The 20,957-nt window shown below is 33.8% G+C and overlaps 1 protein-coding gene across 7 annotated transcripts in view; it reads right to left on the bottom strand.

Annotated features, from left to right (window-relative positions):
* ANKRD17 (ankyrin repeat domain 17) overlaps nucleotides 1-20,957 on the bottom strand; it is a 154,105-nt gene that overhangs the window by 21,580 nt on the left and 111,568 nt on the right. For all 7 annotated transcript variants that reach the window (XM_055339664.1, XM_055339681.1, XM_055339672.1 and 4 more), the window contains 8 exons: nucleotides 17,891-18,002; nucleotides 17,571-17,716; nucleotides 13,292-13,434; nucleotides 12,514-12,727; nucleotides 11,875-12,050; nucleotides 10,386-10,548; nucleotides 8,000-8,095; nucleotides 6,354-6,470 (listed from right to left, as the gene is read on the bottom strand). In XM_055339664.1, the coding sequence (XP_055195639.1) occupies nucleotides 6,354-6,470; nucleotides 8,000-8,095; nucleotides 10,386-10,548; nucleotides 11,875-12,050; nucleotides 12,514-12,727; nucleotides 13,292-13,434; nucleotides 17,571-17,716; nucleotides 17,891-18,002 (1,167 nt within the window). The remainder of the gene's footprint in view (nucleotides 1-6,353; nucleotides 6,471-7,999; nucleotides 8,096-10,385; nucleotides 10,549-11,874; nucleotides 12,051-12,513; nucleotides 12,728-13,291; nucleotides 13,435-17,570; nucleotides 17,717-17,890; nucleotides 18,003-20,957) is intronic.

The raw sequence follows: 20,957 nt of genomic DNA, 5'->3' as shown, positions 1-20,957 counted from the left end.
ACAGGTAGCAGGAAGACAGTGGCTTTCAATTTTATTTAATATAACTGTTCATTGTTTCTATTTGTGAAAATGGTTACTTTAATAGTTAAAAAATTAAGAATAACTTTAAAAGTATAATATCTCTTAATAAGTGATGTTCACATTAAATTTTCTTCTTTGATTCATAAAGTGATAAAAATTATCTTCAAACTCTGTTTTCCAGTTTTTTAAAAGACGTTTTCAATCCATGTACTCCCTTCCCATAATCTAGTGTTCTGTGTATTTCAAATACATGCATTAAAACGATGACACTCAGTTTATGGAAAACGTCACAATATCCTAACCAATGAAACCAGAGCTCAAATATAAGGTCAAAAGACAAATTAGACTTCATTTCATCTTTTAAATTTTCTGCTTTTGCTAGACGTTCTTGCCTTTTCAAATTACCCCTGTCAGGTACCTAAAAGGTTTTTTACACCTGGAAAGTTTTTACACCCTGGGGCAGTGTACCATAATTATATTCTCTTGGGTGAAGGATAAATCTTTTGTTCCTGAAAAGGGAAATAATTAAGGAGAATCTGTAGAACACTGGTGCTTTCTCAGGCAGAGGGATTTCTGCAAAGAATACAAACAGGAAGTTAAAGATCTAAAAATTGTCTGCAAGGTCACCCTAGAGAGTTTTGCTAGTCCTCCAGAAGTATACAAATTCCAGTCTGAAGACCAGTAAAAGAGAAGCTTTTCACCTTGCAGAAGGACTGAGAAGAAAACACTGGTGAACTTCACTCTCCAGTACATTACATAGGAAGAGGAATAATATCTGACCCAAGAGTCTGAAAGAAAGAAGTGTAAGTGACTCTGCTCATTGGAACCTTGCCTAAATGGAGCTAGCTGCCTGTCCCCAGGAAACGTGCTTTCTCCCTCTGAACTCCAATGAGGCTGTCCTGTCTAGCTCTGACTTTGACAGAATGAATAGGTTAAGTGGAAAGGAAAGATAAGTTGAAGTGGGGTGAGAGGTATGCCAGAAAAACATTTTCCAAGAAACTGTGGCGAAATAAAACACATTTTATCTATATCATGTCTGTATAAACAGAAAAGCCTTAAGAAAGGTTTATGGTGGATCAAAATAACAAGTGAAATTTAAGACTTTTGGTTAAGCCAGGATGGATTTTTGGATTTGCTGGATTTCTTAAATTTGTCTGGTGATAGGTGGTCATTGTGATTGGTATCAGGCAGGAAAAGAACTATTTTAAGAATAGACAAATTTAAATCAGAAAACAGATCCATTTGGCCTAGATGTGATTGAAGGGCTAAGATAGGTCTTAGTCTCTGGGGGCCGGGTCTTAGGTATGCAAGTGCCCCCCACGCCTTACAGAGTTCAGTCAGTGGAGGCTGGTCCTTTGATAATAGTAATTCTGGATTATTACAATCAGTAGAATTCAGCTCTAAAGGAGGAGATGGAGGAACCAAAAGGATTTTTAAGACTGGAAAATAAACTTAGGTGATGAATGACCCAAGAGAAGGGGGAAAATGATATATACGACAAAGTAAAAAGAACTCTCAGACTGTTTTTGAGTAAGGGAAACCAGATCTAGTTCACTAGATGGACTGGTTACAAAATGTTTATTTAGTAACTGAGAGTAATATGAATAGAAATTGGGGGTGGGGTGGGGAAATGGAGTGGGGAAAGCCTGATAGTTCTGAAGGAGAGGACGGATTGGAAGTCAGAGGATAAAAGAGGAAGTAATAGTGGTCCAGATGAATGGGAGAATGAATTAAACCAGGGAAATACAGTATAATTACTGGGCAGCATTAAAGAACTTATTGTCAACAACAAAGTAAAATTCATCATCAGGGCTGAATGTTTTTTGGATTTTTTTCCTACACATTTAGTAACTAGGGTACAGGTCAGAGTAAGAAGACAGAAAAGAGTAAGGAACAGTGAAGGGTGGTAGGATAAATGAATCCTAGAATATACTGGTAGAAAGTGTTGTCAAGATTGTTGGAGGGAGAATTCTAGAGGAAGTAAAGCCAAAAAGATGATCAGAGAATGAAATGTATAAAATTAAGATTGTAGTATTGGTGTATTAAAAGCTCAGGCGATGGTTAAAAAAACAACTGAAAATGTCTAATAGGAATACTTTAAAAATACATCCTACATAGCCCCCTAAGAGGTAATGCAACTTTACAAAGAAAAAGGTAGAGGAAGAAACAAGTAATACAGTGGAGGGGTGAAACAGATATATCAAAAAGGCAGACCAACAATATCTACTAAGGATACCAATAGTCATGAGTATAATAACTTCATTGTTAATGTCCAAAGAGAAAAAGCAATTAACTGCAAAAGAATTCCACGGTCCAACCAGATGAAATGCTCCAAAGCAGGGACTCTTCCACATAATAAACACCTAATAAAAAAATGTTTGAACAAGGATAAAGGAAGCTGATAAATAAAATGGGCAGTATTTTCAGCAGCAGTTTTTATTAACCTATTAGCCCAAAATTTCAATTTAGAAAGGTTGACCAAATAAGCACTTTTATATAAGCAATAAATTACGTACATAAGAACCTTCAACTTAGACCATTCAACAAAACCAACTCCAATGATGTTCCTACATCAGAAATGGTGGGGCCAGAATACACTGTTCCAAAGGACAAAACAAAAAACAAAAAACAAAAAAAGTGTACTTTCCCAGATATAAGTCATAGGTAAAAAACAGTGAACCAAACTCTATCAGATCCTAATCTGATAATTTTTCAAATAAAAATACCGAGCCATAGTTCAGAAGAACCTCCTCTGTAATCTAGAATTTAATATTATGGAAAACTATGCAATGACATTTGAAGGAAGTTCCTTTTGACTTGCTTTATTTATTTATTTTTTAAAAGATTTTATTTATTCATTCATGAGTGGGGGGGGGGGGGCACAGACACAGGCAGAAGGAGAAGCAGGCTCCATGCAGGGAGCCCAATGTAGGACTCGATCTGGGGACTTCAGGATCATGCCCTGGGCCAAAGGCAGGTGCTAAACCACTGAGCCACCCAGGGATCCCCCCTTTTGACTTGCTTTAAATCTGAGGTTCTTGAAGCATGAACATTGAGGTTAAGAAATATTGCAAAGAATTCAAAAAAATTATACTTGTGTTGCTGACAATAGCCGGAAAATATTCTGGAATAATCAAATTTAAAATATATTGACCCAAGTAAAGAAACTTACTCTACTAAAATAAAAGCACCAAATATAAGGAAATATGTATAAGGACTTTTTTTTGTAACATTATTTGTAGTGACAAAAAAACTAGAAACAAACTTACTATGGAGTATATTCTGCACTTATTTAAATCACTATCAACTGACAATATCCATCAATTGCTGAGAGAAGAAAAGTAAGTTATTAGAATAATGTGTTCACATGACTTTTTTTTTTAAAAAAGTATACTACCTCCCTTTTTGTGAATAATCATTTGTGGCACCACTTTGTGGTATATGCATTGTAGTAGTAGAATCGAACAAGATAATTAAATAAAATACAGTTTTTAGAATGTTATACAGTGAAAATAAAGAAAGGAAGAGGAATAGCAAGAGTGCTTGTGGAAGGGAGACTAAATAAAGTAAGAGGCAACTGAAGGGACATTCAAGGCAGATGGCACCCAAGAGCAAAAAGAGGACTGTCAGTATGGATGGAGCAGAGTGACCAAAGAAAGTAATAAAAAAAATAGATATATATGTATAAAATATATATACATAATATTTAAATATTTTTATAAAAATATTTTATACATATATATTATGTATATATACATAAATATATATTTACGTATATATACATATACATACATACATATATTTTTATACATATATAAATATATATTTAAATGTATATATAAAAGAGCAGAGAGGTGAAAGAAGTATTGTGGGTGGGCAGATCATGTACATTCTTAAAAGGCTTTATAGGTAATTGCAGAGGTGCACACTTCAGTTACCATACCAGGTTTTTAACTTTAGTTAAATGTTACAATGGTGACGTATGTTTTTCTTTAGTTATCTTTCATAGTTTAAACGAACACATCGTTTATAATAAAGAAAAAAACTGAAGGTGATTGAGAATAGATATTTTTAAAAAGATGTCTCCTGTAAGTTGCTTCCTGACTTTATAATCTAAAAAGATGCAATAAATTCCTAGATGTGTTTAAAGTAATGTGTAAATATCAAAGGCATGAAAAAATTGAAGATTTTGTTTAAAAACCACTATGACTCTGCTATAGAAAGGATGCTTTCTAGATTTATAAAAATGCAAAAAGGAACAATAACATGAAATAACTTGCTTAGAGATAGGACAGTTCTAAGATAGAAAAATAGGTCAGTGGGGATCCCTGGGTGGCTCAGCGGTTTAGTGCCTGCCTTTGGCCCAGGGCGTGATCCTGGAGACCCGGGATCGAATCCCCCATCAGGCTCCCGGTGCATGGAGCCTGCTTCTCTGTCTGCCTGTGTCTCTGCCTCTTTCTCTCTGTGACTATCATAAATAAATAAATTAAAAAAAACACACACAAAAAAAAAAGAAAAGAAAAATAGGATAGTAATGCCAAAACAGGGTATTATAATACTTTGGGAAGAGCTAAATGGTAGATGATATTCAATTAAGAGTGGGAACCTGGGAATTTGGAATGAAAAAAAAAAAAAAGGTTCAAATCCTACCCTAGCTTAGGCAAGTTACTTAACTTCCCACTGATTTAGTTTCTCCATCTGTAAAAGGAAGGTAGTAATATTTTTTAGTGAGAAGACTAAAACAATACATATTTTATCATACAACTTGGCCCCATAATATTGCGTGGTATGTAGCAGGCATTAAGTAAATATTAGATAAGACTGAATATGAAAATAGGCCAAGTAATAGTTATATAAGAATTATAAATATCTACCTCTCAATGTGCTCATAATCTTTTAAAATTTCAAAACAGTCAAAAAAACTAGTTTGATCAGAATTTAAACCAGATTTTAAAATTTATTTTTAATTAATTAATTTTTTACAGACTTTATTTATATTATTTATTCATTAGAGACACACAGAGAAAGGCAGAGACACAGGGAGGAGAAGCAGGCTCCATGCAGGGAGCCCAATGAGGGACTCGATCCCAGAACTCTAGGATCATGCCCTGAGCCGAAGGCAGATGCTCAACCACTGAGCCACGCAGGTGTCCCTAAGCCAGATTTTTTAAAAATGAATAATCTCCAATATTAAATATATTTTCTGAAAAATAACAAGTGTATTTTCACATTTAAATTAGAAAAAAATCTTTAGAATAACTCATATTTTGTTTATGTAAGTTGAAATGTATAGTTTAACAAAGTCAGCAAGTACAAAAAGAATGGAGCTGATTTAAAACAAAAAGGTTAAAATTATCACCATATATCCTTAATAAATTTATTTTTTTAAAGATTTATTTATTTATTCATTCATTCATATGAGAGAGAGAGAGAGAGAGAGACAGACAGACAGACAGACACAGGCAGAGGGAGAAGCAGGATCCACGCAGGAAGCCCAACGTGGGACTCGATCCCGGGTCTGCAGGATCCCGTCCTGGGCTGAAGGCGGCACTAAACCACTGAGCCACCTGGGCTGCCCTCCTTTATAAATTTAAACAGCACTTGTTAAATTTTGTAGCAGTTAGAAAAATTGTATAGCATTTTTAACCTTTTTATAAAAGATGAAATACAGCAGAATATGTATGCTAACTCTTTTCCTGCTGTGATTACTATTTGTATTACATTCTAGAATACAGTTATTGAAAGGAAGGGAGAGAAAGGAGGAGCTATGGAACTGTCAAAACCAAATGTTGTTTGGAGTATTTTACTCCCTGTGGGAATAGATGGTTATGATGTTGTTCTGCCTGAAAGAGAAAAGTACAAGAGAAATCATCCATTAAAAAAAAAAAATGTACTCATTAAACATTCCACCAAGCGGTTGCAACTTACTGTTTGGTTATGTCATAGTAATTCATTTGGTACTTGTGATAAATTTGTTGGCAACAAATTACAGAGGGTCTAAGATCAATGAAAGATCAGTTTGGTTGAGGATTAAGAGATCATTTGTTGAGATAAGACTAAACTTGATTAAACTTGATTATTGAGGCTAGGTTTTCTGACTTCCAGATCAATGCAATTCCTATAACAATTTCATTAATTTGATTACAAAGAAAATTCTTTTAATGTTATTTAAAAGTCATAATTCTACCTGCAACAAACTTGGAGGAAAAAACACGTGTATAAGGTAAGGCAAAAACAAAATGAAACAAAACCAGAAAACAACAGATTATAAATTAGGGCTTGGAAGGCAAAGGAGAAAGTAAGTATTTTTCATATGTAAAGGTTTTCATTACCTTTTCCAAGTCTAACTCTTCTAGTAAAATGCTGGCATTTTTGTTTGCTTCAGCAGCCTGTCTATCTTTGGCTTGTACTATTGATTCCATACAAAGATGACACTTCTTCAGCATCTCCTAAAATAAAAAATTAAGATGTTTGCAGCCTCAAAAAACAATTCACATTTAGAGAGATTCTTGAAAACACAAAGATAATTAAGGTACTTGAATGAACATAAAGAAATAAAAATCAGTGCTAATGCAAAAAAGGGTACAAATCATAATCTAAATGGTGTATATAAATAAATAAACCTTTAAAAAATAATCTCTACACACAACAGGGGCTCGAACTCATGAGCCAGAGAACAAGAGTCACATGCTCTACCAACTGAGCCAGCCAGGCACCCCAGTATATGTTTTTTAAAATACACAAGCAAAGACCCTCTACTGTCCTTCAAAATAATATCCATTTGACTGGTACTTTGGAAACCAGAATTATTTACTCCAACATTTCAATGGAAGAAATCATACAGCAAACAAAGCTGCTATAATTTATACCAGCTGGTTAACAGGCTAAAGGAAAAGGTCAATGTCAACAAAGAAAATGGGTTAAAAAATTTTTGAGTACTTAATGGACAGGAACTGTTCTCAAGGTTTAAGCTTTGTTGCTACAACTTCATGTGCAAGAATCATGCTTAAAGAAACTGTAGACATGGGTACTTACGTACTTTTCTCAGTGATTTCATTCTTAGAACACACTACTTTACCAGGGAAGGGCTATTTCCTATTGAAACTAAAGCCTTACTTTTAATCTCCCCATCCCTCCAAAAAACCAGGAATGATAATTACCATAGAGGAATATAGAGTCAGGCAAGACAGTGAATTAGCTATTTTAAATAAAACCCATGAAAAAAGAGTGCTCACTATTATGTAGTAATTGCTGAAAAAATGTAGTAGGAAGACATTTTTAAATTTATTGACCTCTTTTGCATTTTTCAGAGGCATCTTAGGATTTTATTCAAACTTAAGTATAAACCCCAAGTCAAAACATCACCAGGAAAATATCCCAATTAGATCTCTAATAGGATTTAACGTTCCCTACTTTTCCTGCAAAAATTCTGGCCAATTCATTCTTAAGCTGACAATTACTCCAACTTTCATATTAAACTAAAGACATTTAAATTTTCTTGCCATGACTGTAAAAAGTGCTATGCTCAGTTTTGTTTAGGTATTTTAAAAAAAATCTACTGGGAGTATTCCTCTCAGAAAAGGTATCAGTTCAGATAAACATATATATATATATATATAGGTTATAACATTAATGAATAACAACAATATTTGCTTTAGATTATTTAGTGGTTACATAAAAATTTAATTAGTTCAAGTACTACTTAAAAAAATAAAATTCTATTACAGAGAATGTTTTATTGCTTCTTAGGTAAGAAAATAATCTGAAGCATCTCTGAAATAGAACACTTCATTCTCATATACTCAGATAAATGAAAATTTCTATATATAACACATTATTGCTTAGACTAAGGCTTTTTCCTTAGTGCAAGACACACACACGCAGGCATGTGTGCATGTGTATATGTATACGTGTATATGGGTATATCTAAATGAGATCCCTAGCTCATATAGTGGGATGAATTTAATCCATATATTACCTTATCAGTGATGGTTGCTATGTATCTCATACATTCAGAATCTGATGGAAACTGATTGACTTCTTTGACTAAGTAGCGCACCACCTTCACATGACCCTAAAAAATAGATACCAATGTCAGATTGAAAACAGATTCTAATAGGATTCAGTAAATCTATAGTCTGTCTTATCTAAGATTACTTTGATATCAGTGCCACAAAATAAGTCTTAATTAGATACTATTTGCACTGTAAATGAAAAGGAGACAGACTTTGGTTCTGGTAAGTTAAATCTACACTGTTCACTTTCATTCCACCCTCCAAAAACAGTACAGAATAATCTGATCTAAAATTCTAAATAACAATGAATACAAAAATAAGCCAGAAATCAATATGAATGAGGAATATGTCTAAAAGAAAAAAAAAAAAACCTCATTTGTTTCTAATTAACTCATAAGTGAGCATCCTAATTCTAAGCACTTAAAGAGTAGAAATAACAATTTTGTTCTTTATTTCAGATAAAAATTGAGTGCACAGCACTGTACTAGGAGCATAAAAATAAAATACGCTCTCCTAAAGCATGAGGTATATTTATATTCACTGTAACACAGTTTACCAAGTTCAAAATCTTTAGACCAGCACTTCAGAGACTCTAACTTTCTCCAATCTACACTACTGCTCTTTGAACAAACCTATAAATTAGCCAGTCTGGTTAAACAGATTGTTTGTATTTAGTATCTTTATCTCTTCTTTTCCATCTATATTTTTTAAAACTATTTCTATCTTTTAACAAATAGTTCAATGCCATTTGCATCATTCCTTGATATCTCACCAACATTGACAGCATTTAAATTATATGGGACACCTCACACAGGTACCCAACTTTGTGTGTGGATCTTACATCCCCAGTTAAATTATACATTTCTTACAAGTGAAATTGCTGAATTCTGCACGATATATAATATCCCAACCATTACAGTTGCACATGATAAGGTACTAAAAAATAATGAAGTGAATACAAAAGAATATAAAAGATGAACACTGTTCTTTAGGAACTAAGCCTATTTGGAAAGATAAGATATATGCCTTAGAGTAATAAGATAATTTTTGTCACAATGAATGAAAAAAATAACATTATAGAACTACAATTTTTAGGAGATTAAATATCTTACTGTGAGCTCAAATAGAATTGGAAGAGTTTTTGCAGAAGGAAAGATTTAAACTGTACCTAAAGGAGAGATTTAAACTATACCTAAAGAATGCGTAACTCTGGAAATAAGGAATGACATGGGTATTTCTGAGATGAGAACAAAGGTGATGTGAGAGAGAGCAGCAAGCAACACAAAGACCAAGCAAGAAGACCACCATCAGGGACTCATAATGGGAGATGAGCTCTATGACACTAGATTTATGGTGGCTTTGAATAACAAACTAAGACTGGATTTCAAAGGATGACAAAAAAGGGAAAAGTTCTAGAAGAGGATACTAACATAGTGAAGAGGTTAGGAAGATTAACTTGATAACGATATATTAGCTTGCTTGGAGAAGAAGTAGATAGTCAATGATAAAGCATAAGTTTGACTGGTGAGGAAAAAACATACAGAGAGTCAGTATCTAGGTAGTCTAGAATACCTAGGGAAGAGGTGGGTATAAATAAAGCACAGGAGTCAGAGATAATAGTAAGAGAAAAAGGAGAGAGATGATTTCTTGCAATTATATATTAAAATTTTTTGATGCAACAAATCATTTGCAATCTACCAAGGGATTTTACCTATCTGTCTCAAAATGACAAAACTCAGAATTAGAAACCCTGAAATAGTAACCCAGTTTTCCCAGTAGAAATTAAAACTGCATTTAAAAGACCAATCAAATTATTAAATCAAATTACTTATACACAGCTCTGTGCTATGCATTATAGGAAGAGAAACAAAGTTTTTCTTCACAAAATTTATTTCTACTTCTGAATGTAGTTCATTCGATTTTGTCATTTCAAAATACTGGTAGCTGGGTTTTCATTATTTATTTCTCTTATTCCTAGAAATTAAAGCAAAAGATTAAAAATTTTTTTCCCTAATACAAGAAAACATTCATCCATAAGTAATTAATTACTCTTAGTTGGATTTATACTTTATGAAAGATTAAGATTACACCTACACTTTGAAATACTACTTAGAACAACTTTCTTACAAGTTTAGTTAGCTTTATTTATCAATATTAATATTCATGGCTTTTCTGGGATACCTGTATCTACCTTTCAGTGTTGCCATCACAGTGATTATTTGCATATTATTTTTCCTCTTTCATCACTAGTGTAAATCCTAAAATGAGAGTCTTTAGTAATCACTAAACCATACACCTCCCTAGCCTAAATGAAAAACATCCAAGTGAATGAGGATGAAAGACTTCTACCTTTCTAAATGCTGCCATAAGAGGAGTTATCTTGCGGTTGTCTGCTGCATCCACATCTGCACCTGCTTGTACCAGTAACTGAACCACATCAAGATGTCCACCATTTGCTGCTAGCCACAATGGAGTGTTCCCCTTCTTGTTACGCACATCAATGTGAGCTCCCCTAAATGAATGACACAGATGGCATTGTTTAAAGTGAAATGGCATGACAGCAGTAACAATAAAAATCAACTATAAACTTATGAAAAATATTCTGTAATAGTGAAAAATTAGTTTTAATATTGAAGGACTAAAATACATTTTTCTCTCAAAATTACAAAGAATTTCCAATAAAATTTAAAAGGCATCGTATTAAAAAATAATCATATACTAATAATTGCTTTTTTTTTTAATTTTTATTTCTTTATGATAGTCACAGAGAGAGAGAGAGAGAGAGGCAGAGACACAGGCAGAGGGAGAAGCAGGCTCCATGCACCGGGAGCCCGACGTGGGATTCGATCCTGGGTCTCCAGGATCGCGCCCTGGGCCAAAGGCAGGCACCAAACCGCTGCGCCACCCAGGGATCTCCCAATAATTGCTTTTCTTATTTTAAAAATAATGACTGCATAATTCTGAGTTTCAATCCTGAGAAAATGTGGATTAAAAAAAATATAAGTACATCCTGTTAATAGCATAATTGATGCATGAAATAAACAGTATGCAAAAAACACAAATAGTATCTTACAAGGCACCTGTATCTATTTCGGATTACTTGTATTCTTGTATTTGTATTATGTTGCTTCTGAAAGAATGAATCTAAAAATAGCACACAGGTTTTGCACACAGTGGGCATCATGGTAAGTAAGACTCAAGGTGAGTAACAGGTGCTAGTGGCCACTACTAAATACTACTGCTTAGGCCACCATGCAAATGTCTTTAAGGCTGTTAAGGTAGGGAATCCGGAGAAGCAGACAAGCATCTCTCGGAGACTGGTAGGCAACTTCTAAGTGACTGAAAGTGGGAATTCTTCCAGATCCTGTCCGATACCTTGAACAGTTCTGTAACTGTCACTTAAAAGCCCTAACTGCTATTTAACAAAACAAACAAACACACACACAAAAAAAAAACAAGAAAATCAACAATAAATTTCAGATTGCTGCTAGGCTTTTAAGATGTTAAGTGATAGTCTTTGGGAAACAAACTGTGTGCAAGATGTAAATATGGATGACAACAGCTGGATATTCAAACAGCTCATTATAGTGCTTTAAAACTGTATAAACACCCAAGAAAGAAAGAAAAGAAGTAGGTTGCACTGAAATAAATCAGACAATGTGGCATAGCTCTGGATAGATGGGAAATAAAGAAGTAGGTTTAAAAAATAAAACAAAACATGCACTTGTAGTTTATAGAGGAAGTAGGCACATTTGATTTTTTAATATTACAATATGCCCAGAGAGAATAGTAATAACTAGTAACACCACAGTCATGTATGGGTATGCAAACATCATACCTGCCAATGAGAAGCTCACAGAATTTATAATGCCCTTTATCTGCTGCTATGGTTAAAGCGGTATCTCTCGAAGAGGGCACTGGGGGGGCATTAACATCAGCACCTTTATCCAAAAGAACTCGGCCCACCTCTGCATATCCACCAGAGGCAGCTTCCATTAGTGGTGTGAGGCCAGTCTAGATTTGGTGAAAACAGCAACAACAAGGACACATAAGAGACTGAAAAGAGCTAAAATGTTTAAAGAATATTTAATCTGGGGAGCAACTTGATATAGTGGTTGCCAAGATTCACAACTAAATTTCAGTACTGACGTTACTAGCCTGAGTTACAGTGTGATCTACTGAATGATTAATTCTATGTAACATCAATTTATTGCGAAAAAAAAATTTGTTTAAGATGCAAGCACTTGGCATATAACTGGTACTATTAGGTGTTTCCTCTCTTCTCTCTCATAATAGTACATATTTTCTAGCTGATAACCCTAATGTCATCTTTACCTATAAAAATTTATTGTTGAGGTATTTTCAAGAGCGAGTGCTTGACTGAGGACACAGATGATTTCTGATTTAGCATAATGCCATTGTACACCTTAAACATTGAAGTATTAAATCCACATATAAATCTCAGACTTTTTCTTACCTTAGCTCTGTGTTCCACATTTGCTTTTCTATCAAGTAGAAGACTAACCACTTCAGTTCTTCCTTGGAAGCAGGCTAAGGTAAGGGCAGTGTTCCGATTGGTTTCTATTTGAGCATTTATGTCAGAGCCCATGTCTAACAGGAGCTTAACAGCAGCTGTGTGCCCATTCATAGCTGCTAACATCAGAGGAGAAATGCCCAATTTGCTACCAGTTCTGGGGTGGAGGTATGGGAAGAACAAAAGGAAAAAATATAAATTTTAAATGCCCCAGAAAAATTGGATGAGTTCTATAGAATTCTACTTCAGGATTTATTTAAGATTCCTTGTTTTGTAGGATTATTTAAAATAACTTTTCTCAGCCCTAGTAAGTCTATGAGATACTACCAAGACTCCATTAGAAATCTTTTACCATCTAGAACTAGAATACTTTCTGTATCTCATTCAACATAGTGACTTGGGCTGAAAAATGATTATTAATTTATTAGGTTATTAAGATGGACTTTCCATCCTAAAGCATACACTTATTTAATAAAAACTCCTAAGAAAACGGTTTACTTTTAGTACCGTAAGAATTAGAATAAATGATGTTTTTTTCAAGTTCTGTATCAATAGTTTTAAATACTTAAATAAAATTAGTCTTAAAAATCTCCAACAATTTGGATTCTAGATTTGTAATGAAGGCATTTCCTATAAAATATGGCATTAAAAATATACATGTTCTACAAATAGCTCTATCATAACACTCTTGGGGGGCTTATAGGGAGAAAATAAAACTTGCCTAGAATTAATCTCAGCTCCTGCATTGAGTAATATTTTGATAATGTTCACATAGCCACCAGAAGCAGCCAGGCTTAGAGGTGTGTAATCAGAAACATTCCTGTGCTCTTTGTTTGCCCCTCGAGCTAACAATAGCTCCACCACCTGAAAAGAAAGGAGGAAAAGTTGTGTTTTCTTCTTATGGTGAAACAATCTGCAAGGTGTGCATTTCTAATTTATTTTTCTGATAAATCCTATAAGAAAAAAAGAGGAAAAGTCCTTTGTTTCTCAATTAAAATCCATTTTGGAATTTGTTAAAATGACACTGTGTTCATAAAAGCTCTGGATCTCAGAGCTGCTGGACCTCACTGTGTTTTTGTGCAATGTTATTTTAGGAATTACTATTTATGTTATTTTATCACATAGGAGTAAAATAGAGTAAAATTTTTTCATTTATATATGTAAAATGTCTTTATAATTTTTTTAAAGAGTTTTACATATTTTTTTGTAATCTCTACACCCAACATGGAGCTTGAACTTACAACCCTGAGATCAAGAGTCTCATGCTTTACTGACTGAGCCAGTCAGGCACCCCTCTTTGAAATATTTGTTTAAATTTATAATCAATAACTAAATGTTTAAAAACTTGGAATAAAGCTAACACTTATTTTTCAGCAACATTTTATTATGAAAAATTTTAAACATACAGAAAGTTTGCGAATTTTACATATTGAGATTAAATCAACGATCATTAAATCGTTAAATCTAGATCATTACCTAGATTCTACCATTAATATTCTACTATACTTACTTTATCACATCTATTTGTCCATTTTTTGATGCATTTCATTTCAAAGTAAATTGTAGACAGCTGTAATTTTCCTCAAATACATCAGCACGTGTACTATTATGTAGAATATTACTTGTTTTCATTTCTCCGGGGTAAAATTTGTAATTTAGAGCAAATGCTCAAAACTCAAGTACCGACAAATACATAAAGCTAATGTAATTTAAATCTCTGTTATTTACTCATGCCCCTTTTCAAGACAATCTCGCCTATAGAATAGCTTCATCTATCTTACATCTTCATATAGATGAAATCACAGTGTTTTGTAAAATGAAGGTGAAAATACTAGTACGCATGTTAAAGAGCTGTTTTGTGCATTAAATGGCATAAAGGACAGAAGATGCCAATAAATAATTAAATGGTGAATATTTTTTAGCAACTAGAATGGCTATAATCGTAACGACTGGCAATACCAATACCAATCTTGACAAGGATGTGGAGCAACCAGGACTCACTTATTATCTGTGGGAGTATAAATGGTACAACCACTTTAGGAAAAGGTCTAGTAATTTCTTATAAAACTAAACATACACTCAGAAATTCTGCTATGTAGAACCCACGAGCAGTGAAAACGTATTTCTGAAAGATTGTTCAGAGCAACTTTTCAACTTATTCAAAATTGCCACGAACTAGAGACTACAAAGATGTTCATCAGTAGGAGAATAGATAAACTGTAGTATATTCATATGATGGAATGCTACACAATACACGAAAATGACTCTCAAACACTGTGATTATCCAAGATCTAAGAACAAGGTAAGAGCTGTGTACTAGAAAAATATCCTAAGATACTAACTGGGAAATAACAAATAATGTTAATGAACAGTGCTTTGTCTTAAAACATAACCTGAAACTTTATTCATTTGAATAAAGCTATGACCAATTTTAGATTATGGCTTCTGTCCACCACATTTTTGCCCTTAGAGCCAGTAAAGTCTATCTAGGTGGCCTGTATGTCAAGGTTATAAAAAGAACAAAAAATGGCATTAGGCTGTTTTATTTTACAGAGAGTCCCTTAAGCAAGAAAAGTAAAAAACCCTAATCAAATTTCTAAAGTTATTAATTCCATTATGCAAAGATAACTGATCTTAGTTATCTCTCAAAGGGAATGGCCTATTCCCAGGAAGTAATAAACACTCAATATAAAAGAAATTAGTTTGTGATTTTACAGTAAAATGAGTTTCCACAGTTTGATTACTTTAAAATACTTAACTGTCCCAATTACACCAAATCAAAGCAACAGAGTGTTTTGTTTTTTTGTTTTTTTTATTTATGATAGTCACACACACAGAGAGAGAGAGAGAGGCAGAGACACAGGCAGAGGGAGAAGCAGGCTCCATGCACCGGGAGCCCGACGTGGGACTCGATCCCGGGTCTCCAGGATCACGCCCTGGGCCAAAGGCAGGCGCCAAACCGCTGCGCCACCCAGGGATCCCGCAACAGAGTGTTATAGGCAAAATTATTACACTAAAAGGCTTATATATCTGTTATAACTTCATTTGTTACATTTTAATAAGAATATATAAATATTATAGTATCCTAGGGGCTTTAATATTGCTTTGAAAGGAAAGAAATATACTTATTTCTTATTAATTCAACATTGAAAAATCTATTATATAAAGCAAGAATTATTTTGAGTTATATAATGATTGAAAATTTCAGTTAAATCAAAATTTTACCAAAACAGAAGCATTTACATTTCCAACTAAGTTTTTCAATTTAACGTTGTTATTAATTGTAAAAATTTTTGCCATAACATTTTAATTTAAGATTAATGGGGATCTCAACATTTTCCGATGTGGCAGAGATTATTTATCAAATTAAGCAGCATATTTTTTTTACTACCTTTTACTACCTTACTTCCTATCCTTTTAAAATACCAATCACTAAAAAAAAATAAATAAAAATAAAAATAAAATAAAATACCAATCACTTCTTCTGTGAAATGTGGGAGAAAATGATACAATGTATTCACTTTATCAACCAGAAGGAACAGCACAGTAAAGACAGGTTCTTTGTTGTCTTCTATGCAGAACATCTGTAGAAACAAGTGCATCTAACTACCCACACATATAATTATCTACTCCAAATATAAAGGAGCAAAATTGTACATATAAAATTATAAACTAGCCAAAGCAAAATTTTTATGAAAAAAAAGACTATATTATCACTAGTCTCCAATTCTTTTAATCCACAAGATAAAGAATCATTAATTTTTCTATACATGCACCATTTTATTAGATTTCCCATTCTTTCTGTGCAAGAATTATTCTACCTCTTAAAGAATTTTTATCTTCTGGTTTATTAAAAACTCTAATGGGTTTAGCTGATTAGAGTTCAATATAACTTGATGTGATATGACGGGCAAAGAGCAGGAGGCAGTTTAAGATGCACAAATATGGAGGTGATAATCTACCACTTCACTGGCCAGAATCATTTTAGATATAATATTTCAGGAGGGATACTGACATAATGGATAAAACAGCCAGGTGAGGGATTTAGAAAAGGTATCCTCAAGCTAACAATCAAAAGAACAGGACACACTTCAAAAAGAGACCAGGTAACTGGCAAATACAGACTCAAATACTTATGGATACAAGAGGGTAAAAACACCTCTTCCCATTAGCTCAAAGAATAGAGTTAAGAATAGTGGAGAAATTCAGGGAAGGCATAACTCAGGATTGATAAACAAGAGAACTTTGGAACAGAATGGTGGAAAAAAAAAAAACTTAATCTGAGTAAGAAACTGACCTTCATGACTTAGGGTACTTCTTAAATCTAAAATTCAACAACTCCCTAATTGAGACAGCACAATCGGCTAATCAAAATCCTTAAAACTGGATTTAACAAACAGATTTAAAAAAACAGGTTGTCCAATTGATCATTAAATTCCAGAAGAAGACACATGTGTATAAAGCTGTCACTTTTTGGGTTATACCCAATCATACCAGCTATTCTACCCTTCCTAAAAAATGAAAAGGTCATACAATCTTATCTGAGAATCTTCCACAGTTGAAGAGTGGGGAAAAATGAAAAGAACAACTAAAAATTGAATGCTCTTAATTCTCTACTAATCTTATACACAGAGAGCAACAGAGGCTGAGCTTAAATACCTTTCATGCCAGGTACTCTGGGACAAGAAAAGATGAGTGAATATAGGCTCTGCTTATCAGTTTACTGATTTTATTTGGAACATCTTAATCAAGTTGTAGCCTGAATGCAACACACAGGGATTACCATGGCAGGTACTACTTTTAGATGAATAGAATGATAAACATGATTTTTCTGACATGATAGCTTATGCTAACACAATACCTGAAATTATTACCTATTAGCAAAAGAACTGTTACTTTGATAAGCCCAGATGTTAATCCATTATTCCCATCAAATCATGTAAGTTAAAACATATATTTGCTAAACAGATGGACAAATATTACACTGCAGAAAATGTTACCTCCTGTCGTCCCCCAGAACAAGCCAAAGATAGCGGTGTGTCCTTGGTTCTTTCTGACTGGGCTTCAATGTCTGCACCATTGTCCAGCAATATTTCCACAACACCAACATGACCAGCTGTAGCAGCCAAGATAAGTGGAGTAAAACCTGGAAAAAAATGATCTTCTCATTACATGCTAAGCAAAAAAACTACTTTTTCATTATATCCAACTATTACAATAGTTGGGCTGGATGTAGGATTTCTTCACAGAACACAAATACTCCAGAAAAAAAACAAACAAAACAAAACAAAACAAAAAAAACAACAGAAGTACACCCTACCCTTCTTGTCTCGGTGCTCAATACTAGCTCCTCTCTCTAGCAGTGTTTGTACCAGTTCCTCATGACCACCAGCACAGGCAAGCGTTAGCGCCGTATCATGATTACTTTCAGTCTACAAAAAATTAATTTTTTGATTAGTTTAATTTTAAAATAACATCAATTATATAATATACACTTCTACCAAATACAGATACAGATGTACCATTCTACTGTATCAAACATTTGGATATTAAGTTGTTTTTTCCCATCAGTGGCTAACTTGTGATTTTTGTAAAGACTATAAAATAACCTTTGAACTTTATGGGCAATTCTTAAAGGAAGCATGAAGAAAAAAAGTATGATTTTCAACCATATGCTATTTACAACTACATGATTAAAAGAAATACTGTTGAACTAACTTTTGCTTCTAGCCATTAATAGAGTAGTATAGAAAAGATTTGTTTTCCTATCTCAACCGAAAAGAAGAGGATGAACTATTTGAAATGATCGTGTAATTTAGACAGGCAGTGCATGGCAGTCATCTCTGAGGATAGAAATGATTAAACTCAATTTTATCGCTTGGAGAGTTTCAAGGCTGCTGTGCAGACAGGGTACCCAAATACAACCTGGCAATCTCCCTGAGTTGAGAAGACAGAGTTTGGAGCAATCAGGATGGCTAGAATTCATGGGGCAGACTACTGGAGAGGAAAACATGACACACTACTCTAGATATCTGCAGAGGGTCTTTGGTTAAGCCTTTCAGCAGAGTTCTGATCAGCACTTGTACCTGAGGAAAATTATGAGAGGCCAAGGAAAGACCACCAGAAGGCATAACAACACTCAGAGCTTCCACAGGGCTGGTCATAGTTTGGTTCCTAGCACCCAGAGTAGAAAGACCTCAGAACACAAGTAAAATCCTGCGCTGTGAGGCTGAATTAGCTGTTCTGAGCCCACTATCAAAGCTAAAAAAGCAAGCTTTGATATGAAAAAAACTGTTTTCAAGTAATGTTCTCCAGTTGAGAATGAAGCCCCAAAATACTTAAAGGAACAACAACAAAAATAGGTAATATACAGAGTATTTTGAAAAACAGAGACTATTAAAATTGACACATGATGCTTTATTATGATTTACTTCTGACTTCTGTTGATGATAACGACCAATCTGGGTTTACTGGCCATATTCTATTATAGTTTAAAATACTTATTTCATGAACGAAGCCCTTTTACTTTCAGTACTCTAAACTTGTACTACTGAAAAAAGGTAACTACTAGCAATATGTGGCTATTGTACTAGAAATATGGCTAGTGTGCCTGGAAAACTGAATTTTAAATTTTATTTTAATTAATTTAAATTTAAAAACTGATACTCATTTGGCTATTAGAGAATTTTTTAGTAGGGGGCAATTTGAGTAAATAATCTACTTTCTTAATTGTACATTTAATCAAATCTAAATAAAATCCAAATTGAGATATAGGGTAACAAACCATCCTGGATTTGCTTGGGACTGAGGAGGTTTCTGGCATGAAGGATTTCTGGTGCTAAACTCAGGAAAGTCCCAGAAAAAACTAGGATGTTATGATCCTAGTATAACATACAGACTGAATTTTGAAGACTTTTAGTATGAAACAAAAATGTACAATATCTAAGTAATTTTTTGGTATTATAACTGTAAATTCCTGGAAGATTATGAACATGTCTTATTTATGTCTGCATTCTCCACCTATAAGTAATGCTTTGCCTAGGAAACAATAAAGGATAGCTAAATGAATGACAACAGCTATACAGGGTCAGAGATTCAGCTATTACTAATAAAATATGAAGTATATATTTCATAAAAAAGAAATATATATTTATTGTGTTTATATATTTATGTGATATTTATATTTATGTAATAAACACAAAAAGGAAAGGCATTTTCTCCCAGGAGGTCACTAACTCTAAAAACCAAACTCCATTATAAAAAATGAGTAACAAGAGACAAAAGGCAAAATCAGTAAGAGTCAAGAAATAAGAAAAAGCCTACTAGTCAGTGATGAAGAGGGAGACCGCAAAAGCTGCTCTGCAGAAGAGGCTGGCAGAGACCAGAGCTACTGACTGCAGAGATCAGGGATGGCCACAAGGGAGAGATGCACCAACTACAACAATGAAGAAGGAAATGAATACTTAAATGAGTGACAGCTCTGACTGTGTAATAGTGTTTGATCTTCATTTCAGGTTTATAGGGAAGGAATTATTATGTTTGATTTCAGAAAAAAAAAGAGACAAAGGCTTAGAGAAATAACCTTCCTATGGTCATACAAGCCAATAACTGATAAGGATTGGCTTTAAAAAAACCAAGGCGATCTTGGATAACAAAATCTTGCTTTCTGCATTACATCATAAAGCAGTCCTAAGGCACAGCCAACTGAGGTCAATATAATGTTAAGTCTTTTTGCCTTATGTGCTGTTAGTGACAATTAGAAGAGTCAACTTTATGATGAAGAGTATGCTTTATGATGAGGTTTATTAGGTTCCTCAAAGTCTTCTGGGGGTTAAAGAGTAATTTAGGAAAGCAGTGCCAATCTTAAACAGAGAATAAAGAGACAAACAAAATTTGAAAAAAGATAAGCATGGGAGATTTTAGTGGATTAGTAAAATATTGTTATCTCCCCCCCACACACACACACACATTATAAATCATCAGTTCAACTGACATTTATTAAGCACCTTTTATGTTCAAAGTACTCTGCTAGGTACTCCAGGGTAGATAAAGATAAGTAAATACAGCCCCTGCTCTCTAGAAGCTTAGTCCTAAGGCACAGGGCAAATCGGAGTTCAAACTATGAAAGAAATATAATATATAAAGCTAAGAAAAAAAGGGCTTGTCAAATTCCTGGGGGGAACTTAACAGTGGGTAACTTCATCAACTAATATCTTATGATAATCTTCTAAAGACAATAATGAAAGAATTTAAAGATTCTGAAGTGAGGCTTCTACCTTCCTAATAAACACCTACACAATCCCCAAATGGTAAGGAACACTATCCTGCCTTGCAATACATCAAGAGGCAAATTAACTGATGCAGAAGTTTGGGTTAAATTAACAATG

This window comes from Nyctereutes procyonoides, unplaced genomic scaffold (genome assembly GCF_905146905.1).
Source record: "Nyctereutes procyonoides isolate TBG_1078 unplaced genomic scaffold, NYPRO_anot_genome, whole genome shotgun sequence".
Classification (NCBI taxonomy): Eukaryota; Metazoa; Chordata; class Mammalia; order Carnivora; family Canidae; genus Nyctereutes; species Nyctereutes procyonoides.
Note: the sequence above shows the minus strand (reverse complement) of the source record. Positions and strands in the feature narration are given on the sequence as shown.